The 23,383-nt window shown below is 34.4% G+C and overlaps 1 protein-coding gene across 1 annotated transcript in view; it reads left to right on the top strand.

The window, feature by feature from the left end:
- CD2AP (CD2 associated protein) overlaps positions 1–23,383 on the top strand; it is a 110,797-nt gene that overhangs the window by 38,813 nt on the left and 48,601 nt on the right. The window contains exons 3-5 of the mRNA XM_074333049.2: positions 864–1,017; positions 7,917–8,017; positions 11,202–11,322. Coding sequence (XP_074189150.2) covers positions 864–1,017; positions 7,917–8,017; positions 11,202–11,322 — 376 coding nt within the window. The remainder of the gene's footprint in view (positions 1–863; positions 1,018–7,916; positions 8,018–11,201; positions 11,323–23,383) is intronic.

The raw sequence follows: 23,383 nt of genomic DNA, 5'->3' as shown, positions 1-23,383 counted from the left end.
TTTGTTCTTCTGTACAAATTTAGAACCTGTTTATTCAATTGCTCTCCCAAATCTGTGATATAGTTTTGGAATTGCATTGCATCACTATATCGATTTTCGGGAGAATTGATAGCTTTTGTGATACTGAGTTTTTAAAATCACCCAATATGGCATCACTTTCCTTTTATTTCCTTTATGTCTTCCCATAAAATTTTATACTTTTCATGAAAGTTCGCATGTCTTTTGTTAGACCTATGACTTAGAACAGAGTTTATCAAACTATGGCTCCTGGGCCAAATCTGATGCCCCCTGTTTTTGTAATGTCCATGAGCTGAAAATGCTAGTTAGGAATTTTATAAGTGGTTGGGAAAAAATCAAAAGAACAATATTTAATGACGTGGAAATTAATATAAAACTGAAATTTTATTGTCCATAAATAAAATTTTGTAGGTGCAGTATGTTCATTCAGTTAAGTATATGTCTGCTTTTGCACTACAGGTGGCAGAGTTCATTGTTTCAAGAGTTGGTACAGCCTGAAAATCCTAAAATATTTTACTGTCTGGCCATTTATAGAAGAAGTTTGTCCACCTCTGACTTAGAATTATTGTTGGTTTATGTATCTCAGGGTGTCTTTGTGTGTTGGGGTGCAGGTGGTATGTCAGCCTCCCTTTCTTTACCTGCATCTCCAATTCTGACAAGACAAACTTATGAGTCATTGTTACCAAATGTGTTGCATTCTTTAGATTTGTGTGGGCAGACAAAAAGGTTGAACACTGTTGTTGTCATGTTTTCTATAATAGTCACTACCTGTGTTTTGATATTTTGTATTTGAGAATTTAATAAAGTATAACTTAATTTGCTTAGTTACTGATTTTCTTTTATAGGAAATTAAGAGAGACACAGAATCCAAGGATGACAATTTGCCCATCAAACGGGAAAGGCATGGGAATGTAGCAAGTCTTGTACAACGAATAAGCACCTATGGACTTCCAGCTGGAGGAATTCAGCCACATCCACAAGCTAAAAACATTAAGAAGAGTATGTAAATAACTCATTTCTTATTTAATTAAGTCAAAATGTAGTTGTTCTTAAATTATATTAAGAAAAATTAGCTCAACTTTTGCAGCCGACTGCAGAAGCCTCCTCCTTATTCTCATGTTACTAGTTACTGGCCCATGTAGTCATTCTTCGTGTGGTAGTCAGCACGAGCTACACACAGCTGTCTGTGGGGATTATGAATTACAATACGGGCTTAGTTTTCTTCTTAGTGTTACAGGATCTGCCAAATAGTTAACACTTGGCCTTAAATTCATTTTAATGCTATTTATTTAATGAGATGCTTAAATGTCCATTCATCCTTAAGCACTATAGACACAAGGAATTTTATAGTACATTTCTTTAGTGGTTAGACATCTGAACACATACATTCAGTTTCCCAAGGTGGTTGGCCCAAAAGAGTGCCATTTGGGTATTTGGTACTCTGTAGATATGTGAGGAGAGCAGTTTGGCATAGGGGGAGGGCACCATTCTTGAAATCACACACGAGTTAGAGTCTATCTTATTATCTTAGATCATTCAAACTCTTGGGTTTTATTTTGCTGGTGGAGAGAAGGTGGTAAAATAGACAGGTAATATTGCTGTCCTCAAAGAGTTTATTATTTTGGGAACGACTTATTAAAAAGTATTAAACATTGAACATGTACAAAGAAGTACAAGATATATGGAAGCAGATTGCATTGTAACACAGTAAAACCTGAAGCCCCTTGAGAGACTGAATACTGATTACTGTGTTTACTTTGATGTAATAGGTAGTAAATGAGTGTTGAACCATATTCATCTTAGATCAGGGTCTTTGATGTTGTGGTCTTTAAATCCCTTGTGGTAACTCGTGCTCTACAGTAAAGACATTTTGTTTACATACATTTCACAAATGTAAGGAAAAGGTGTGGATTTTATTGTCTCCTTGTATTTCAACTTGTTAACTTTCTGTGCTACTGTTTGAAGTTTGGAGAAACGTCTACTTTCTTGGTTATGTAAACCCTTTGTTTATTTTCATAAAATAAAACCAGATTTTCATAAAAATGAAACAGATCTCATGACATGGAGACAGACCGATTAAAGGGTTCTACGTCTTCTTTGTTACCCAGTAAATGCAGCATACAAACAATATTCAGATATTACCCATACTGCTTTCAGCCCACTGGCTGAAGGTGGACAGTTTTAGGAGTCTAATTGTCCTGGACTCTGAAATTCTACTTATTTGGAGATGGGGAAATAGATAACAGAGAATATGTCCACATCCTACAGGTCAAGTGGAGCTCTGAATAGAGTTTTTGTGCACAAGGAGAATATTTAGGCCCTTGGAAAGGGCTATTTATAACCTCCGCATATTGGAAAATCCACTTAACACTTTAGCTTCCTTGACCTATAGAGAGACAAGCTTCTTCTTAAGTAAAGCCTAGACCAAAGGCTTCGAGGTTATTAATATTTTACTCTCCTAATAGGAAAGAACACGCTAAATTTTACTTTTACTTTCCTGTCATAATTCCTTTTCTTGTAAGAAACAAAAACTATTATGTAGTTGGTGCCAAGAGGCTTGGGTTTTTTCCTAAGGATCCTCTATAACTTGTTTTTAAGTGTATGTGCTGCAAGGACTAAATTTGTCATTTGTTGCTAGCTAACATTTAAAACAGGATGCAGGTTGTTTTTGCTTTCATGTTGCTTTTCCAGGAAAGGCGAGCCTATGTTTTCTTAACTCTGATTTTTTTTTTTTTTTTTTTTGGTTACTGTTAGTTTGCATCGTATCCTTAGTTCACAAAATAGACCAGTTCTTCAAAAGTGGTTCATTGTAATGTTAAATAGTAATGGACACTACTAACCAATACTGTTAATAAAATGTACTTTAAAATACATTAAAACCATTATAAAGGTTGATAATGATAAACACTGCAGAGTGAATATTTAAATCTCTGCGTGCCAAGACAAGTGAATCTGTGTATGTTGAATTTTGTCTAAGCAACTAAAAAGGACAAGTTCAAATAGATAATATGATGTTAAATACCTGGAAACTCTACTTGTTAGCTATCTGTCTCTAGCCTCCAAAGCCAAAAAAGTGTTGGCTTTTTTGTGAAATCTAGTCATGGAGCCATTGCAATTTTTGCTATTGAATATTAAGTTAGCATGATAACTTCTTTGGTAAAACAAACTTGTATTTTCTAGAGCAAACACAGAATAATGTCAGTTACGCAGGACAAAGTTGATTATTACAAGTTTGTAAAGTTATAGAAGAGAACAAATTTACATTTCTCATAGCAAAAACAAGTACAAGTCTCCCGTTTCTGCTAAGACCCTTGTAAAATCAGGCACAAAGATAATGGCGTAGCGTACTTTACTTAGAGTCAAGAATTGACATCTTTTACCATCACAACTCTATATAAACAGTCAGTGTGGAATATAAGTAGATATTTAACTTTATATTTGAAAAAAATGGATGGCAGATGTGAATCTACTTTTGACATGTGTGAGGAAAGACATCAGTGTTTGTAACTTTGTATTATTAGTGGAAACTAATGCTACAAAAGTGATTTTTCATCTAGTAAATAATTATTTTGAATGTAAAATATTCATTGAAGTTGATGCTGATAGATCACTAGTAGGTGTACCCAAAGAAATGATATCGCTAAATGGAAAATTAGTTGACTAGGACGCCAGTCAACAGTGTATCATTCCTAGCAAACAGTTGGTAGCAAGTAGTGTGCCCCTTGATTGAGTTAGCACTGAACAAAATAATGAAAATTCTAAACAGCACCAAAACATGGTCACTGACAATACATCTTTACAGCTCTCATTTAAAAAAAAAAGCGCATTAGTTCAGGCTGTGCTCTTTGACATTAAGCTCTTCTGACTCATACGAGGAAAAAGATTTAGTCAAAGGACTTTTCCCCAGTACAGCCTCTCGAATAAGGTAGGGCGTTCTAACTTTCTATTTTGTTTTGAAAATTTCAAAATCTTACAGAAAAGTTGAAAGAATATTTGTGCAGTGAACATGGTATATACCCTGCACCTAAGTTTGCTGTTAACATTTTGTCACATTGGCTATCCCTATATACATATACAAATACATTTTTTTTCCCCCAACTGAATCAGTTGAAAGTACGTTGTAGGCAGGATACTGCATTTCTACTCATATGCGGTTTTTCTTCACGATAGTGATAATGATGATGTTTTCTAATATTTTGATTGCCTTAACCAAATGGTATGTCTCAGCAATATGGCTGGCATCTTGAGCAGCCTGAATCTTTCATTTAATAGCCTAAGTATTATGATTTTTTTATTGCTGAGGGTAAGAAATAATAAAGAAGATGCAGCCATATAGCAAATGGCTCAATCACTGTATTTGTTAATGTTTGATGATTTTCTTTGTTTACTAGAGGAGGAAATGGATAAAAAAAGTTTTTGATATCAGAAACATTTAAATGCTGCAATAAAACCTTGAAGTTATACTTTCCGGAACCAAAATCCATTTGTTGCTATCTCTGAAAATTCAGCAGTCAATTTCCCATTTCTGAGTGTGGTATGCTCTTCATTTCACATTTGATGGAAAGATTGAAAGCAATAATCTTTAGTGAGAAATGGTTCCACAATTTAAGAGCTTTGTTTGATCTGAATATTTAGTTCTGTTTTTTTTGAACCATGAAATACTTGCCATTATTGATGACCTACATTTGAAAATTTAGGATTTTCTTTCAGTAGAAATATTAAGGAAAGTAATTACTGAGTGAAATTTCTCACAATTTGGTTTTGTTTTTTAAAAATACGAAACATTTCTAAAGAGACTTCTTGAAAAATTGCAATGTTTATGTGCTGAATCCCTTAATGCATGTGGGTAAGAAGGCCATGAGAACCGTGTTGGTGTGGGCAAGCAACTCTGCCAAACAAAGCTGGGTATATAGATGACTCAACTCACAGTCTAATGGGAAAACATCCAGTTACTATAAAACAGGGATGATAGTAATAATTACCACAGAGGGTTTTAGAGGGTAAGTAAATAATATAAGTAAGTACACGTTAAGTAAATAATATAAGAAGTGCTTGGTAAATGTTTGTAATTATTATTATAGTGTTTTATACTATTTAGAACCATATTAGAGACATATAATGTGCAGTTATGATTCCAGTGAAGGGGTGGTTTTATAATGAGGTTGTCAAGCAAGGTGTATTTAAGCTTTCCTTTAGGTAGCACATACCCTTCACATGAAGATTGGGGAGTATGCCATTCCACATAGAATTGGAAGACCAATGGAGATAAGCAAATAAATGGTATTTTGAGGGACATGACTAGACTACATAGCTCTGGTAAAGCACTATAATCTGTAAAGGAAGCAGCATGATGATATATTGGAAAGATAAAAGGCTAATTAGTCAGAAGTGGGTATAATTCTAGTTTTGCCTCTTTTTTTTTAGCTCTGTGATCTTGGACAGATTATTTAACTTCTGAGTTCCTCTTTTCTAATTGGTAAAACGATAAGTTTTTATCATCTGTTGTGTGGGAGATGTTTGTGAAAGACTTACGTAATACTGGTACATAAAAGATATGAAATACGTCTTTGCCTTTTCTGTACTACCTCCTTTATCTTCTTTCTTGTTAATAGCTTTACTTATAAAATATTGATATAAAAAAACTTTCTTGATACTAATTTGTTTGTAGATTTGAAAAGCTGTATCGAGGTTACTTGCCATAAGAAACTACTAGTTGTGGTTATTTTTTAAATCGATTTAATTTTCACACAACCTTTTATTGACAACTCCACTATTACACATATTGTTTTATTTTTTTGTGTGTGTGCTTCGCAGAGGTTCTGACACATTGTAGAAATTAAGGAAATCTTTATGGACCAATGTGTATGGATCTATGACATTTGAAATGTGAAAAATCTCAACATTTCTTTAATTGTGCTGCCAATTAATAAATGAGTTTTCAATATAGGTAGTCGTCTCAACTTAAGAGTGAGCCATATTTAAACATGGCATCATGTGAAAATAATTAAAAAAAAATAAATGGTTCACATTTCGTGGTAATAACAAGGCAAGTTGTTTAGATGTTTTTATCCAGTTGGCTCTTTTCTTTGAAAAATTCCTTTGCAAATAATTTTGCAAACTACTTTGGAAAAAAACTACTCAGTGGAAAATTGTGCTCGGTGTTAGGGGCAAAAACAGCTTTGGTTTGAAATATAACCAGGCTGCTCGAAGTAAATTGATATGCTTGGAGGCGGGGGGCTAACTAATACTTTATTCACTTTAAATCATTTTAAAAGTTATTGACATTCATTAAAAGCCTAGCTGTATTTTCTAAAGGCCTAAGATTATCAGAAATAAAATGTTTTCTTTGAAGTGCACTCTGAGCAAAATAAAATTTTCTTTTCAATAATATAGACAATCCTCCCCCCATTTATGAACTGCTATTAACTACGAAGAACATATTTATGAACACATTTTCTCAAGGTGACTTCAACTATATTTAGGGACTATACTTAGTTTAAGAGATGAGAAGTTTTCTTGCAGTATGCATAAAACCATTACTCTTAAATTATTACTCAAAAATTTACTCTGAGACCTGATGAAAAGTGACATTTGAAAATTTTTACTGTCAACTCTAGGTTAATTATAAAAGTATGGTCAATGTTACTTTTCTTTGGTTCCTTTTATTGTAAAACATTTGAATAATCAGATATAATTATTCCTTTAGGAAGCAGGGAACTATTACTGGGTTGTAATTTTATTTGGAGACTAGATTTTTTTATCTACTTATTTGTCATGTCTGCTTTGCACCACTGTCAGGGTGTTGGTTGCATGTAATATGCATTTTTTGATGTTTTGAGGGTTCCATTGGATTTAATCTTTTTGTTCTGATAGTTGCTTATATCCATAGAATGTCAGCTGAAGTAACTTCCTTCTTAATGATGTGCCTGAAGCGGGATAGCTTTAGTTTTTCATTTTTACCTCCAGTGATGTTTCAGGCTTAATTTGCTCTAGGACCCACTTGTTCATCTTTGGTGGTCTGGGGTATCCATACAGCATTCCTCCAACATCATATTTCAGATGAATTAATGTTTTTTTACATCAGCCTTCTACATTGTCTAACTTTCTCATCTGTACTTAGCAATTGGGAATGCAATTGGGGATGATCTTAGCCTGGGTTTCTAATAACACGTCTGTATTCCTGATGATTTTCCTAATTAATTCTTACACTGTTGCCCTTCCGAGTCTCGGCCTTCTCTTGATTTCTGTAAGTAGCAAGAAGTAATCCTTTAACCAACCATACCTCGTCATCTGTTCATAGCTGCTTTAATGTTTCACTTTTAAAGATGGTAGTGAATCTGAGTTCTCAATTCTTAGAGTTTGAAAGAAGTTGAGGACCACAAGCCTGGATGGTTATAAATGATCATACTTGTCTAAATAAATGAAGCTCATTTGAAAGGATAAAATAAATTATTATTATCTTCACCTACGTGAGTTTGTTTTATCTGCCAAAAATAGAACTATTAAAGAAGATAAAATACATTTTAGAATTGTGCATTTTGCCTCTTTTTTTAACAGATTACTCTTAAATTAGTGCATTTTAAGGATTCTCAGACTTTGATCAGGATGTAGTCTTAAAAATCACTGGCTTGGAGGAATTGTCTGTGAGAAACTTGTTGTGCCAACAGTGTCTTTTGTTGTCTATTTCTCATCTCAAAATTGGCAGTGGATATTTTACTTCTGTGTAATTGGTGAGACTTGCTGTATAGATTTCATTGCCTGGAGCCTTATATCTTATTTGTAGTTGATTTTAATTTATTGGGGGATTTGTAGATTGCGGTGTGGGGGCAAGGTGTAAAGGTGTTACTGTTTGTTTTAATAATGTTTCTTAACCTAATTTTTTATGATCCTTCCTTTAGAGACCAAGAAGCGTCAGTGTAAAGTTCTCTTTGAGTACATTCCACAAAATGAGGATGAACTGGAGCTGAAAGTGGGAGATATTATTGACATTAATGAAGAGGTAAGGGAAACATGTTAGAGATAAAGCAGCAATTAGAATTGATGCTCTGGGTATTAGAAGAATGCTTTGTAAGAATATTAATTTTTTAAAAATAATTTTTGCACATTTTATTGTTTTCTATAAAAATTTTAGGATATAGACTTTAAAATGGATCTTGCAAGAATTAATGTCAGGTTGTCTTAATCTGTAGAAATAAATCTTAACTTATCTTGCTATACTTAATATTTTGTGTATTGTATTTGTGTCTGTTGTCTTTAGGAAGAAAAAATCTTTCTTAAGATAAAAATAAATGTAATCTCAGTAGCTAAGGATTTAACTAATCCTTTCACTTGATTCTGAAATCACTTTAGCGCAGTGCAGTAAAATAGAAGGAATTTTACTTTTTACATAGCAAAGGAATACAAAAACAGAATCTTTAAAAAGCTTTGCAGCTTTTGAATTACCACATTCAAATATTAACAAAAAAAATTTTCCCACATTTTAATATCTTAGAATGAGATTTAAAAACATTAAAAAATATTAATACTTTTCGTATCTCTGCTTTTACCATTAAAGGAATATTAAAGGTTTATTTGTCAGCTGAAGATCTCATTTTCAGAGTATATATTTTGATAATCATATATTGTCACAGGGATTGATTTGGTGTCATAACATCATGTAATGTAGTTTGTCACTTATGTTTATGTTAAATTCCAATGTGCTTATATAAAAAGTGATTGTTTTATTTCTACCAGGTGGCAATAATAATAATGTTTATTGAGCCTGTATTATGTATGAAAAACTATGCCAAGTATTTTACATTTATTGTTTCCCTTAAATTTCTAAACAACCCAGAGATAGGAATTTTTATGCCAATTTTTCATATGGAGAGATTGAATCACAGAAGATAAGTGATTGGCTGTTCCAATGACTGTTGTTGCATAACATGCCATCCCTAACCTGGTGGCAAAGAACTGTTTTATTAGGTTGATGAGTGTGGCTCAAGAATTCAGATAGAGTACAGCAGGGATGACTTGTCTCCTTCTATAATATCTGGGGGCCTCAGCTGGAAAGTTTCAAGGTTGGGTGCCGGTGGAATCACGGGAAGGCTCTTTCACTGACGTGTCTAGTGCTTAGAAGACTTGAAAATTAGGATCCCTATGGAGAGCCATTATGTAGTTTCTCCATTTGGCTTGGCTTTCTTATTGTTCGGGCTGGGGTGGTCCTCAGGATAGTCAGGTTTATTACCTGGCAGTTCAGGCCTCTTAAGTGGAAGCATTTTAGCGAACATGGAGGCAGCCTTTTATAATCTAGTCTTAGAAGTGACAGTGTCACTTTTCACCACATTCTGTTGGTCACAAGAAAGTCATAAGCCTGCAAAATTGAAGGGGGTGGGGACAAAGTCTACCATTTCTTGATCGGAGGAGTGTCAAGATGACACTGTAGATGAGCGTGTGGTTTAGGAGATCTGGTTTTGCCCATCTTTGCCCAAATTCACATGCCTGGCATACAAAGGAGCAGAATCCGCAGTCTGTATTTGAGTCAGCATTCTTTACCACCCTCCTACCCCGCCTCTTAAGAATTAATTAATAGGGATTATAGGGTTATTTACCCTAATAGCCAATTCCTGCCAGTTTGAGATTCCAGGTGCAGATAATAGTTCGATGATGTTTCTCTCTATTGCGCTTGTTCCAGTTTGGTCTACATAATCTCCACCAGTTTGGTCCGTCTAGTTTGAGGAACTCACAGCCTTTGGTGCCTCCTCAAGTCTGCTAAAAATTCTCAACTTTTCGCACTTAATTTACCTTCCATTTTTCCCTCAAACAGCTTGTCTTCTAGGCACCTCATAGTTCAGCTATACCGGGGGTGCCAAAAAAATGTATATACGTGACTTGTATTCATCTTTTGTTATTGGTACATATTGAGTATTACAATTTTAATACAGTTTTTCCCTTTCTTAAAATGTATATACTTTTTTTGGCTCCCTCTGTATATATCATGAATTAAGTTCTTTATTTTTTATGTCACCATATTTTTCACATGCTTTGTACTTGGAAAATTCTTACTCAGCCTTTAATATCCAGCTCTTCTGTCATTTTCCTTTCTAGAGGAGGCTTTTTGGATTCTTTTAAGCTCTTCCAAGCCCTTCCTTTGGGCTCCTAGAACAGTTTTGGTCATACTTTAGTTGTAATACCTCTTGTATTGTATTCTAATTATCTGTGTATTGTTTGTTTTTTTATTTAGATTGTTTTATTCAGACATGCAAATTTCTCATATTAATATTTGAATCTTTCCCTAGCAATTAACATTAGAGCATAATGAGTGCCTGTTGAGTGAGTAACTTACTCAAGTTTGTTATTATGATGAGGTGAAAAAAGTTCAAGTATTTTAAACAGAAAAAAATAGCTTTTTCCAGCTATGATATTGCATGTGTAGAGTGATTTTTGACAATGAATAGTTTGCTCTTTAAAAAATTGTTTTACCCTTTAATATCGCTTAGCCTCCTTAGTAGAAATGATGCATTTTAAGACCGTTATTAAATATTATTAAGTACCTTCATGAAAATTTGGTAACCTTGTTATTAGTAAATGTAAATCTTTTTCTAAAGAGTTTGGTTTCTGAGAATACTTCTGGTTGGGGTTGGGGGAGTGTTTGGTAGAGCCTGGCATCTGGATTTTAAAAAATACGTGATTCTTTTTCATATCTGGGTTAAGACTCACTGTTCAAGTAAAAGGCTTAGTAATTTTATGTGCCCTTTAGAAAGTTATTCTTATATTCATCAAACTTATTCCAAGTAAAAAATTTACAAATACTTAAATAATATATCTCATAATTACAAACTGAGGCTCACTGGTGTTTAAGAGAGTGACATTCTGGAAGAGTGCTGTCTACTTTTTGTTGTTAGTGCATTATTCTTGGTTATCAGATACTTTCATGAAAATTGTTTATAAATTACAATTGATTACAAGTTCTCATTGTAAATGTTGCAGAGTGCTGTTGATGTATGACTAATCCCATATGATTAAGCCACCTAGATTTAATCTATTTAAATATATTTTTTTCCCATTATGTTTTCTTATAGATTTAAAGGGATTATTTTGGATCATTAACTTTGTGCTCATTCATTTCTGTAGCTTAATTTCCCCATAGAGGGAAGATTTTCATGTAAGAGAAATTTTTATTTTTGAGTTGTGAACTCTTTCAGGTAGAAGAAGGCTGGTGGAGTGGAACCCTGAACAACAAGTTGGGACTGTTTCCCTCAAATTTTGTGAAAGAATTAGAAGTAACAGATGATGGTGAAACTCATGAAGCCCAGGAGGATTCAGGTGATTATTTTAAAAAATTTGATTAGATATAAATAAATCTTATATATGATCTAGTTTTTTTTTTTTTTTTTTGTAGTTTTGGAAACTCTGTTCTTGCTTTTGAACTATGAGCGTCAGTTTATCTACTTTTTAAAAAAACAACTATGACGGACTTAAAACGAACTAAATATCTAGGCAAATAATTTAAGATGTTTTTTCTCTGATGTCTGCTTTATCCATTAGTACTCTGATTATGAAATGCTACTACTTAGGTTATTTAATTTCTTCCCACTTAAGATACACTTAACATACAATTTTGATCAGAGCTTACAAATGTCCTATCTACTTTAGATTTTTTAGAAATTAAAAAAAACTTCCCTTTGTTTTTTTCCATATTCACATAATAGATTTTGTTTCCTGTGTGCAGCCAGAATGTCATTTAATAATTTTATGATCTCTGTCATTTAGAGATTCGCCCTCAAATTCGTCTTCAATTTGCTCACCCATTCAAAAGTATGATTGAGAAAATTTTGTCCCAAAGCTAGATTTAAATTTTTTTACTTTTAAAAATTGCTGTGGGATTTAGGAGAATTTTTTTTTTTCTTTTTAAGAAATTAAATTTATAAATGATAATGCAGTGATAAATAGCTCTTTTTCTTTATGAAAAACTAGTAGTGAGAATGTTCAGGCATTCATGCTTGCATTAACTCACATTATTTGGAAGTTTTATAATGATTAGATAGATTCATAGCTATTGATGGGTAGACATACAATCTTCAGGTTTACCAGTATTACTGTTTTTTTTCGTTGCCAGTATAATGTCAAACTACGAAGACGATCGTTTTGGTCCCTTTGGGCTTCTATAACAAAACACCATAGGTTGGGTAGTTTATGAACAACAGAACTTTATTTCTCACAATTTTGGAGGCTGGGAAGTCCAAGATCAAGGCACCAGCATGGTCAAGTTCTAGGTGCATAGCCGGTGACTTCTCACTGTGTCCTCACGTGGTGGAAGGGGCACGCGAGCTCTCTGGAACCTCGTTTGTAAGGCCCATTCCTGGGCTCTGCCTTCATGACCTACTCACTTCTCAAAAGCCCTGCCTCCTAGTACCATCACCTAGGGAGTTAGGCTTTCGACATTTGAATTTTGGGGGAACACAAGCATTCAGACCATAGCAGCTGTATATCATTCCAGCGGTCCACTTCTAGTTTTTATTCTACATTTAGATTGCTCCTGTGACAGCTGGGACTATGTCTTAGTGATCTGTGCTTAACTGTAGTTTCTTTGTTTGCAAAATGGGAATAATTTATACCTAAAAGGGTTCTTATGTGAATGGCAAGATAGTTTTTAAGCATAATGCTTGCAACATAGTAGATTGTTTTGAACTATTAGTCTCTTTTGCTTCTTTGTGAATACTTTCAATATTAGAAGTTAAGTTGGAAAACATTATAAGGTTATGTGTAGAAAATGGGTTTATAAGCCTCAGTGTACTTAATGGTAATTTTTTTTAGAGAAAATAAACTCAGTTTTATTTACATTTACTAGATGATATAATATTAAACATAATTGATAAAAAGTATCTAGAAATCATTGAGTTTATTCAAGTTTATGTGACATATTTTTACTTCTACCATGTTAGACCTTATTAAGAAAATTCTCTGAAACTTTGATCCTCGTTTATAATTATGGTTTGTTTGCATATAAAAGACTTGTGCAGTTATTTTTTTTCTTTTTAAGAAAGTATTCAGCCTAGAGAAAACCAAGTAATAAAATGGTAGAATAAGGCAAGAACTGATAAAGCAAGCTCACAAACATCTAAATGTAAAAATTGTAGTACAACCCCCTCTTTTATATCAGAGAAAGACTGAGAAGTTACAATTTACATATTATTTCTACATATAGTCTTCTTGGAAGAACCTGGACTTCAAAGTTTCTGATTCTGAGCTCTTTTCCTGTGTACTTTTACGCACTACTTCTCACCTTATAAATCCATTCTTTAAACTCCAGTAGTTATTTTTTTGAAGACTTTTTTTTAATTCGGAGAAAAATTACAAAAAATATAACAAAGAGCTTCTGTATACTCTTTACCCAGATTGACCAATTGTTAACATTTTGTTCTACTCGCTAATTTATCATTCACTTTGTATTTATATATCTATTTTTGTCTTTACCTTTTAGTAATTCAGTGTATATTTCCTAAGGACAAGGATAGTTTCTTATATAACTACAGTACAATTATCAAAATCAAGACATTTAATGTTGACAATTTTATTTATTCCACATAATATATAGATTTCTTTAATTGTTCCAGTATATGCTTTATATAGCTAGCTACTTTGGTCTCTTTGTTCTGGACGACAGCAGGCAAGGCAGGGCATTTATTTCTCGGGTTTCTTTAATCTAGAGTAGTTCCCCAGCATTTCTCTGTTTTTCTTGACCTTGGCATTTTTGAAGCGTTTAGGTTAGTTATTTGGTATAACAGATCCCAATTTGGATTTTTCTTCTGATTTTTCATGCTTAGTTTCAGGTTATATTTTACTGACAGGACTACAGAATGATGTCTCCCTGGATTTTTATCAGGATGCACATTTTGTCCATGTATTTCTTATTGGTGATATTAAATTTGATTACTTGGTTAAAGCTGTGAGTTTACTGTTTTTTTTTTTCCTTATAATTGATAAATGTCTTGTGGGGAGATACTTTGAGACTATGTAAATATCCTATTCCTTATCAGACTTTCACCCAACAATTTAAGCATCCATGGATAAATTTTGCCTGAATCAGTTATTATGATAGTTACAAAATGATGATTTTGTTACTCCATCATTCCATCTCTGTTTAGTTCTTAACATTTTTCTCTAAAGAACTTTTCTTTCTTCCCAGTTTATTTGTTTATTTACCAGTGTGGATTCTCCAGTGGGTTTTATTTTATTTGCTAGGTAGTAATCTGTTATTATTTATTTTGATAATCTGTCATTATTATTTATTTTGATACTGCCAGATTTGGCTAGTCAGAACTCCCTTAAACTAGTTTCTGTGAAGTTTTTACAAAAGAATCTACTTTATTGGAGTTACAATTTACATAAAGTAAATTGTGCCTATTTAAAATATACAGTTTGATGAGTTTGACAGATGTAAACATCCATGAAAATCACTACCACAATAAATGTACAGAACATTTCCATCACCCCCAAAATATTCCTCAGGTCCCTTTGCAGTCCATCTCTTTTTCTGTTTCTGGTCCCAGGTCATCATAGACTGCTTTTTGTCATTATGGATCAGTTTGTACTGCTGTGTCCTTCTGACATATCTCCATCATTTTTAGAGCACTTCCTTACTTTGTGATATAAGATGTTCCAGGCTCATCTTGAACTTTCCCCACTGCAGTCCTGGAATCAGATGCTTATCCAGGAAACCTTGATTTCTTTTAGAGAAGGAGCGTGGTTAGATGTTGAGATCTTAGTTCAAGTGTTTTCATTGCTTCTGGTAGTAATATTGCTTCTAGGCCTTCTTATTGGATAATACTGGGGGATATTTGTTCTCTCTCTCTCTCTCTCTCTCTCTCTCTCTCTCTCTCTCTCTCTCACACACACACACACACACACACACACTCCTGTATCTCTTTACCTATTAAATTCATCTACCTGTCTACCTGCGTACTCCTACTGGTACCGCAAATTACAATTTAATACCACAGAGTACATTCTAGTCTGCATTGATTTCATTTTTAAGCCCATCAGCCATAGAGATGACTGAAATGCGTAATTGAGTGTGTTTTACTTCTAAGGGAATTTGATTTTCTTACAGGTTTTAATAATTTATACTTTCAAGTCCACACTTACATTGTCTGTATATATTTGCTTTTATATTCATTCATGAAATAATTAATGCTTAGAAACAACAGTATAATCTTTCATGTGATGAGTATGGAAAAAACAGCATGAATTCAATTTCTGAAAAGTTGATGTAGAAATGACCTTGGAATTTTAGAAAGTGACGGATAAATATGTTACATAGTCATAAAAGACTGTTAATTTGTTCTAGGAACTAAACAGTATGTAACGAGTATGTAATAGTGAATGAGACACTGAGGAAAAATTGCCAGTTGAGTATAAATAATACCAAATTTTCAGGTAAGGGTTTTAGGAATCAATTTAGTAATAATAAGAGAGTGAAGGTATAAATTAGTTTGATGAATAGTTTTAACTGTGCTCTAATTTGTAGAATAAAATACATGAACTTAGGAAGAAGTGGAGGCCAGTTTAATCAAGTAGATACTTCTTGAGCCTTCTCTGTGCTAAGTGCTGTGTTGGTTTTGTGAGGGAACAGAATCTCCTCTGTGGTCCAGAAGCTTAAATTCCAACATAAACAGAATATGTTGTTCGCCACCTTTTTTGAAAACTTCATAAATTTTCTTCTTCTCAGAAATGTTCTAGGAAACATTAGAAATATAATCTTCAGCTCTGACTGCAGCTATCTTAGCTTGGATGTTAATTTTCTAAACGCCTGTTTTTTTCCACCTTCTAATTGTTTTTTCCCTTGTTTCCTCTGTATAGACTTTGTTTTGAAAATTGTTAATTGTTATAAAAAACACATAAAATGTATCATGTTAATCATTTTTCTTCTTTTTTTGTTTCTGTTAACAGATTTTTAGTATAAAGTTTTGTAGTGTTGTGTATATTCACACTGTTGTGCGACAGATTTCCAGAACTGTTTCATTTTGCAAAATCAAAACTCTGTACCTATTAAACAACTGCTCATTCCCCCTTTCTTCCCCACCCTCTATCTTTTCTGCTTACATCCCACGGTTCTATTTGCTGTTTCTATGAATTGGACTACTTTAGATACCTCATATAAATGAAATCATACAATATTTGCCTTTTTGTGACTGCCTGATTTCACTTAGCGTAATGTCCTCAAATTTTGTCCATGTTGTAGCATGTGACAATTTTTTTTCAGATTGAATAATATTTCATTGTATGAATGTACTGCATTTGTTTAGCCACTCATCCATTGATGAATGTTTGAGTTGCGTATACCTGTTGGCTTGTGAGTAGTGCTGCTAAAACATGGCTGTGCAGATATCTCTTCAAGACTCTGCCTTCAGTTTGAGTATATACCCAGAAGTTGAGTTGCTGGATTATATGGTACCGTGTTTCCCCGAAAATAAGACCTAGCCGGACGGTCAGCTCTCTAATGCGTCTTTTGGAGCAAAAATTAATATATTATAGTAAAATAAGACCGGGTCTTATATTATTTTTTGCTCCAAAAGACACATTGGAGCTGATTATCCAGCTAGGTCTTATTTTCGGGGAAACACGGTAGTTCTATTTTTAATTTCTTGAGGAAATGCCATTTCGTTTTCCATAGCAGTTACACGATTTTACAATTCTGTCAGTATAAAGGGTTCTGATTTCTCCACATCCTCAGCAACACTTTCTGTGGTTTTTTCTTTTCTTTTTTATTAGCCATCCTAATGGGTATGAGATGACAATGTCATGTGATTTTGGTTTGCGTTTCTCTAATAGTGATGTTGAGCATCTTTTCGTATGCTGTTGACCATTTATATGTCATCTTCGGTGAAATGTCTTTTCATATCCTTTGTTTTTTAATCAGGTTATTTTTGTTGTAGGAATTCTTTATATATATTGTTTACATACTTTATATCCATTAATCCCTGATCAAGTATATGATGTGCAGGAATTGTCTTCTATTGCTTTTATTGTATCCTTTGATCAAGAAAAGTTTTGAGGTTTAATGTAGGTAGTCTCATTGTCTATTTTTTCTTTTGTTGCCTGTGCTTCTAGTGTCATATCTAAGAAATTACTGCTGTATCCAAGGTTACGAAGCTTTTCCCGTTTTCTTCTAGGAATTTTATAATTTTGGGTTTTATGTTTAGATCGTTAATCCATTTTGAGTACATTTTCGCGTATCGTTTAAGAAGGGGTCCAACTTCACTCTTCTGCATGTGGATATCCTAGCAGCATTTGTTAAAGAGACTGTCCTTTCCCCATTGAGTGGCCTGGCAACTTGTTGAAGTTCATTTCACCATTCTATGCAGACTTCTACTGGGGCACCTACACCTGTTGTACATGTTTATATCTTTCCTGTCCGGTAGGCTGTCAGCTATTTATAGGCAAGACTATTCCTTACTTTTCTTTGTTTCCTCACTATGTGGTATAGAGACCCCCAAGTAAATTATGATCTGCTTAATTTTTATTTGAGTTTTATACTTTCTCTCATGTCACTTACATGACTTTTTATAGTTCCAGCATTTTGGGAGGGAATAGTGTAAATAAAACTTCATAATTTATGTATAGAACAGGTAGCCTTCCATCATATCAGTTGATTATGTCATCTCTTTCCTGTGGTACAAGGGAATGGTACTGGTTATTTCTACGGAGAGTAGGTGAATCTCTTATGGTTAGCTTACCTATATGAAAGCACTGTGTTATGAAAGCAAAATCAAATGTTTGACCATTCAGTATTTGTGGGTGACTTGTATTCCTAATCTGTTATATCATCTTGATTGTATACAGGGTGAGAATATTGGTTTCTTCTTATTTCGTGGTGCATAAACAAACACCTTTGAAAAGCAGATGAAAGCTATGCACTCTTTGAAAATTATATGTAATAATCATGTCAATAAAATTTTACATATTTCATGAGGTTTATGGTTTATAAGCCCACACTATATATGTCTCACATGTATGGCTAGATAATACATTCTCCTGGTTCAAAATCTAATACGCATCTTAAAAAGATGTATGTTAGAATAATTGTCTCCATTCAACTAGTCTTGTCTTGTATCAGAAAGGATTTGCTCTGTATCAGAAAGGATTTGTTTCTTGTTACTCTCACAGTGTTTGGTTTTGCAGGTACCCATAAAAACATATTTCCCCCTCTCAAACTTTTCTAAGGCTCCACTCTATGTGAATATGTTGTTCAGGGTATGCTGCAGTGAAAAAAAGAAAATCGTAGTGGCTTAAAACAACAACATAGTCACTTAGGGCTTAGGCTTAGAGGCTCCTTTTCTGACACACGCTTGAATGCTTGCAGAGGCAGGGAAAAGGAGCATGGCTTTTAAAGCTTCTGCCCCAAACTGATACGTGTCACTTCCACTAACATTGCATTGGACAGTCATGGCCGTGCCCAAGTGCCCCAGATGTGCATATGTAATTTTCCTGCAAGGCGTGGCACCAAATAATTGTGAACAAGAAAACTGTCTACCATATACATTATAATGGATCCACTTTTAAGAATCCCTTATTTATAGTTTGTTAACTTCTCAAAGGAGCTCAGATGTATTTTTAGCTTAAAACTAATGTAAAGAACATGAACTTCATGGCTATTTAATGTGAAATGGTGATGGCCAGTAGCCTTCTGGATGGTCCAAGTTTCCATTTTTAAGTTGCCTCCCATTTCTAAGTATTCTTCCACTGCATATTTTCTCGAACTTTGCAGTGGACTTTTTAATGTTCTGAACTTTTCTAAGGCTCCACTCTATGTGAATTAAAGAAATAATTGAATCCTTTAAAAGCTTGTCTTTTGCTTGGTCACCTTCTGTCTAGTGTCTCTTTGGAATTGGTACCTCATATAAAGCATACTCTTATTTTCCAGGTGATATTTTTTCAGTGAACGTGGCACAGTACTTGGCACATTTTGAAGCATAGTAGATACTAGTTCTTCTCCCACCAATTATCTTATTTTTACTCCTTTACCCTTTTTTCCCCCTTTAATTTCCTTGCTTTTTATGTGGAGGTAACCATAATTGAATAGTGGCATGATAATGTGTTAAGCAGAGCAATTTTTATTACTGGGAGTTGGGGTGGGGTAGGCTTGAGATGCTGAAATCAACCGTCAGGGTAGATGCTGATTCCACGGAAGGCAGAAAATCACTGAGATTGGATCAAATAGAGGAGTCATAACAAATAGATTTACTGTTTTATGTTACACTTATTTGAGAACATTTGGTATCATTTCTGAAGTCAGAACTTATATTTTAAGGATGTGTAAAAACAATGAGAGAAGAAACATAAGTACTGAAAGCATCTGACTTAAATTTAATGGTAAACTTATTAGTTAGCAAATTGTCCCCTGAATTACTTATGTTTCATAGGTATTGGGTCCTCTGATACTTATTTCTAACATTAACACTTGGTATTAATTGAAGCTTATATTGAATGATTTTTATGACGCCATGTAAACTGAGCACTTAAAATATGTCAAAAATTTAAAGTTCACATGGGATCACTATAAAAAACGTTTAAATTTGAATGTAGTTCATTATTTTTATAAGTACTTTGGGCATTTTCTTGCACTGTTCAGCCTTATTTGAGTTTTAGTAACCTTGCAGAATTATGTCTGTTAAAAATGTACTTCCTTGCTTGCTTAACCCCTTTGCAATAACAGTGCATTCTAAATGTGGAGCTGTGTGATTACGGAGTGGTAAGTCAGTGGTTTCAGTGCACTATAATTCCCCTGTTTTTTTTTAACTCTAATTTTTAGGCAGAAAGCTTTTACATATTGATTTGAATGCCAGGAAATGAGTGCTTTTAAAGACTTGAGAACTTTAGTGATAAAAGTACATAGTCCTTTAAATTTTAATTTAAGAGTTGATCTTATGCATTATGACTTAAAGAACTGATGTCCATTCTTTCTGTGTAACATTCTGTGTCCATAATTGGTATTTTGACAGTCTTTTTAATCAGTAAAATAGTGTGTGTTTCTAGTAGCTGTTAGAAGATTTATAGTCCATTGTACGTTATAAAATATTATTTGTTTTGCTTCCAGTATTGGAATGCCATATCCACCACAATTTGATTATTGTACATAGTTTCTCTTTATACTTCTTTTAATCTATAAACTGAAATATATGGGATGATGTTCTTGGTTTGACCAGTTAAACTCTAGCTATTACTGCTATTACTGATTGTCTTTTAATCATGCCCATGGAACTGTCTTTTCATGTGCTTTTAGCCCTTGAGAGTTATGAGCAGTAATACGTGGGTATGGTGGCATTTCCCAAGGAGTCAGTGTATTCCCAAATCTGAAATTCAGAGCCAGTGAAGGGAAATTCTAAATATAAATATGATTTAGTTCATTGCACATTCATATATTTTTAAATTCAATATATTGAGTGCTTATTGTTGAGCATATTGTGCAAAATTCTGGGAATATAGTAATGAGCAACATAAACATATTTGAAGCTTTTGGTCCTTTGGGAAATAAAAGACTATTAAAATAACAAGTGATTATAAGTCAACATGAGAAATATTTGTGACCAGAAAGTTTAGGGTGGTGTAGATGTATGTAAGAAGGCTAACCCAGATTTGGCAGGCTATGAGGGAATGAGTCCCAGAGGAAGGTAAAGGTTGCGACCCCAGAATAATGGGTAGGAAGTCCCTAGGCAAATTTGTGGCAGAGGGTGAAGGAGCATAGCAATTTTAAGATCCTGATAGAGATTCAATTCAGAGGGATTGTAGAGTATATAGTTGGATGTGGTGAGTATTCAGTCTGGAGAAATTATTGGGTCAGGGTTAAGAAGGCACAAAAAGGCTAATCAAGTCGCAGAAGCCTGAAAGGGGCGTGGGATGATCAGATTGTTCTTTAGGTAATTGGTTTGGTTGCATTGTTGAGAGTGAGTTGGAAAAGAATAAGACTGGGGTATTGAGACCAGTTGAGATTGTTTTGTTAAGTAAGGTAGAAATAGTATCAGCTTAAACTAGAGGAATGATCATGGGAATGGAGAGTCATGGGTAGAATAGGAGCTAAGTAGATGGCATAGAGAACTGTACCTTGTGATGATGGGATGTCAGGAATGACTGAGAAAGAGAAGTCAGTGGCTGCCAGGTTTTTGGCTCAAGCTGTGTAGGTGGAGGTGCCATTTGTAGAGCAGGGATAAGTCTTGGGAGAAGATGAATTCATTTGTGGGTATGTTGAGTTTGAGTCTTGTAGGGGTGTAAGGGCATCTGAGTGAAGATACTTGATAGTTGTACACATGGGTCTGAAACCTTACAAGACAAACTTGGGTGGATGTTCAAAATTGGGGCTTTGACGGTATTTTAGGTGGTACAAGAAACCATGGAATTATGAAATTACCCAAGGAGAATATCAGGGGTGAAAACAGAAGAGAGCCTGTGACCGAATCCTGTGTAGTTACCGTGGTACGGGCCAAGTAACTACAAAGAAGACCAAAAAGGCACAGAGCCAGGAGGAAAGCTGTGAGTGTGTGGTAGTCAAGGGAAGAGAGTTTTTCAGGGAAGGCATGGACAGTAGTGTCGGTACTGCTGCAAGATTAAGTAGGATGAGAAGTAATGTGGAATCCTGGATTTAGGGATGAAGAGATCAGTAATGACCTGAACAAGAGCAGTAGAGAGAGGCGATTGGGTAGAAGCTGCACTGAGGAGTCAGGGAGGTGAGGCAGTGTCGAGTAAGTATAGAGCAGTGTGGCAGTTGAGGACAACATATGTTCAAGAATATTTTTGTTTTTTTCCCTGAAGAAGGAAAAAGTCTTGGTTACTTTTAAATGCTAATGGTGAAGAACAAGTAGAGAAAGAGAAGTTGAAGATACAAATTGAGAAGAATCGGGTTTTGCCCAGAAGGTGGAGGGAATGAGATTCACACAACAGGTATCATGTTAGTGTCAATGGCGATACATCAGAGTTAGTGCTGGGAAGCGGAGGGAGAGAGATTTGATTTTTTATTTCTTCTATTAAAAAGGAGAGATGCTAAGAAGGAGGTGCAAAGTGGAGAGGTCAGAATTCTGAGGAGACTAAAAAGGTCCCAACAGAGATTGTTAGTTGTTTTGAGCCATGCATCCCTCTAGGCTTTGCTGGGCTACTAGAGAGATGAATACATGGCACAAAATGTTTAAGAAACCCTGATGGATTTGTTCTTCAGGAATTTTGGTCTCTTATGGGTAGAAAGAATTCTTTTAGGAGGAGTCAGCTGAGGTTTCATTTGATTATTCAGGCTCTGCAAAAGAAGATAGCGCAATTGCCAGTGAGGCACAGGATCTTCGTGGAATGGTGGGTGTGCCAAGGGTGGTGGATAGCAATGTGGTGGTCGGCAGGTTAGTCTTCAGGAGTCAAGGGGGTACACAATTTACCTCGGTGTCTGTAACCCCGTATTAGCACTCACCTTGATCCTCCTTCTGGTGAGTAGCTGCAGAGAAGACTGTTCTGGGGCTTTGATGCTTTTATGGGTAGTATGTAATGAGTCTTTATAAGTTAACTGTTACAGGTGGATGCTCTTTCTAAAGATTGTTTTTAGGAACTAAGGAATTGAGATTTTAAGTCCACTTAACACACATGCACACATATTTTCTTAGGAAATGCAGGATTATCTTAAAACTCCTCTTGAGTGATGGTAAAAGATGTTCTTCTCTAGAGTAAAAAGGGAGAATTTATGTCAGTGATTTTAGTAGGTTCCAAGTTCTTGGTTTACATGTTTTACCTTGGTGTAAGATACTCTGTATTATTTCCACATTCACTTTAATAGTGAACTTGGATTGCTTCCATTAAATGCTTTGTGTTTTCATCAGGTTTCTACTTTGTTTTATTTTTCTTTAGCACTCAGTCCACCTCACATAAGGGTTCTTGATTGCTTTTTTCAACAAGTAATTATATTTTGGAACTCGTGGTTGTTTTAAATCATTTTATATGGAGATAATACCCTCAAGTAGCTTTTGCTGTAGAGATTTAATAAGACAAGGAGGAAGGGAGAGTTTTAGACTTAATAGGAAGACTTGCTGTTGTATGTTTTATGACTGACAGTGCCACACATAAAATGCAGATATAATTTTTCTACAAGTTTTAGCAGTTGAAGGATAAATATAATGGCTAAAACATATTGGACTTAAAAATATTAGCAATACCATATAGGTAAGAGTTCTCTCGTCTGATTATGAGACGTCCTTTCTACCCTTCCTCCCCCCTCTTTGTTCCCTTCGCTTCCTGCTCTTCTGGCTAAGATGTTTTTCCTTTTTATTTTTTGCTCCTTTTGTGTGATTATACTCTCCCTTACTTGAATGGTTCTCAATAATATGTCTTTAAACTCATTAAGAATAATAGGCACTGA

The sequence above is a fragment of the Rhinolophus sinicus genome, chromosome 2 (assembly GCF_057876585.1).
Source record: "Rhinolophus sinicus isolate RSI-liver-muscle chromosome 2, RSI-T2T, whole genome shotgun sequence".
NCBI classification, from domain to species: Eukaryota; Metazoa; Chordata; class Mammalia; order Chiroptera; family Rhinolophidae; genus Rhinolophus; species Rhinolophus sinicus.
Note: the sequence above shows the minus strand (reverse complement) of the source record. Positions and strands in the feature narration are given on the sequence as shown.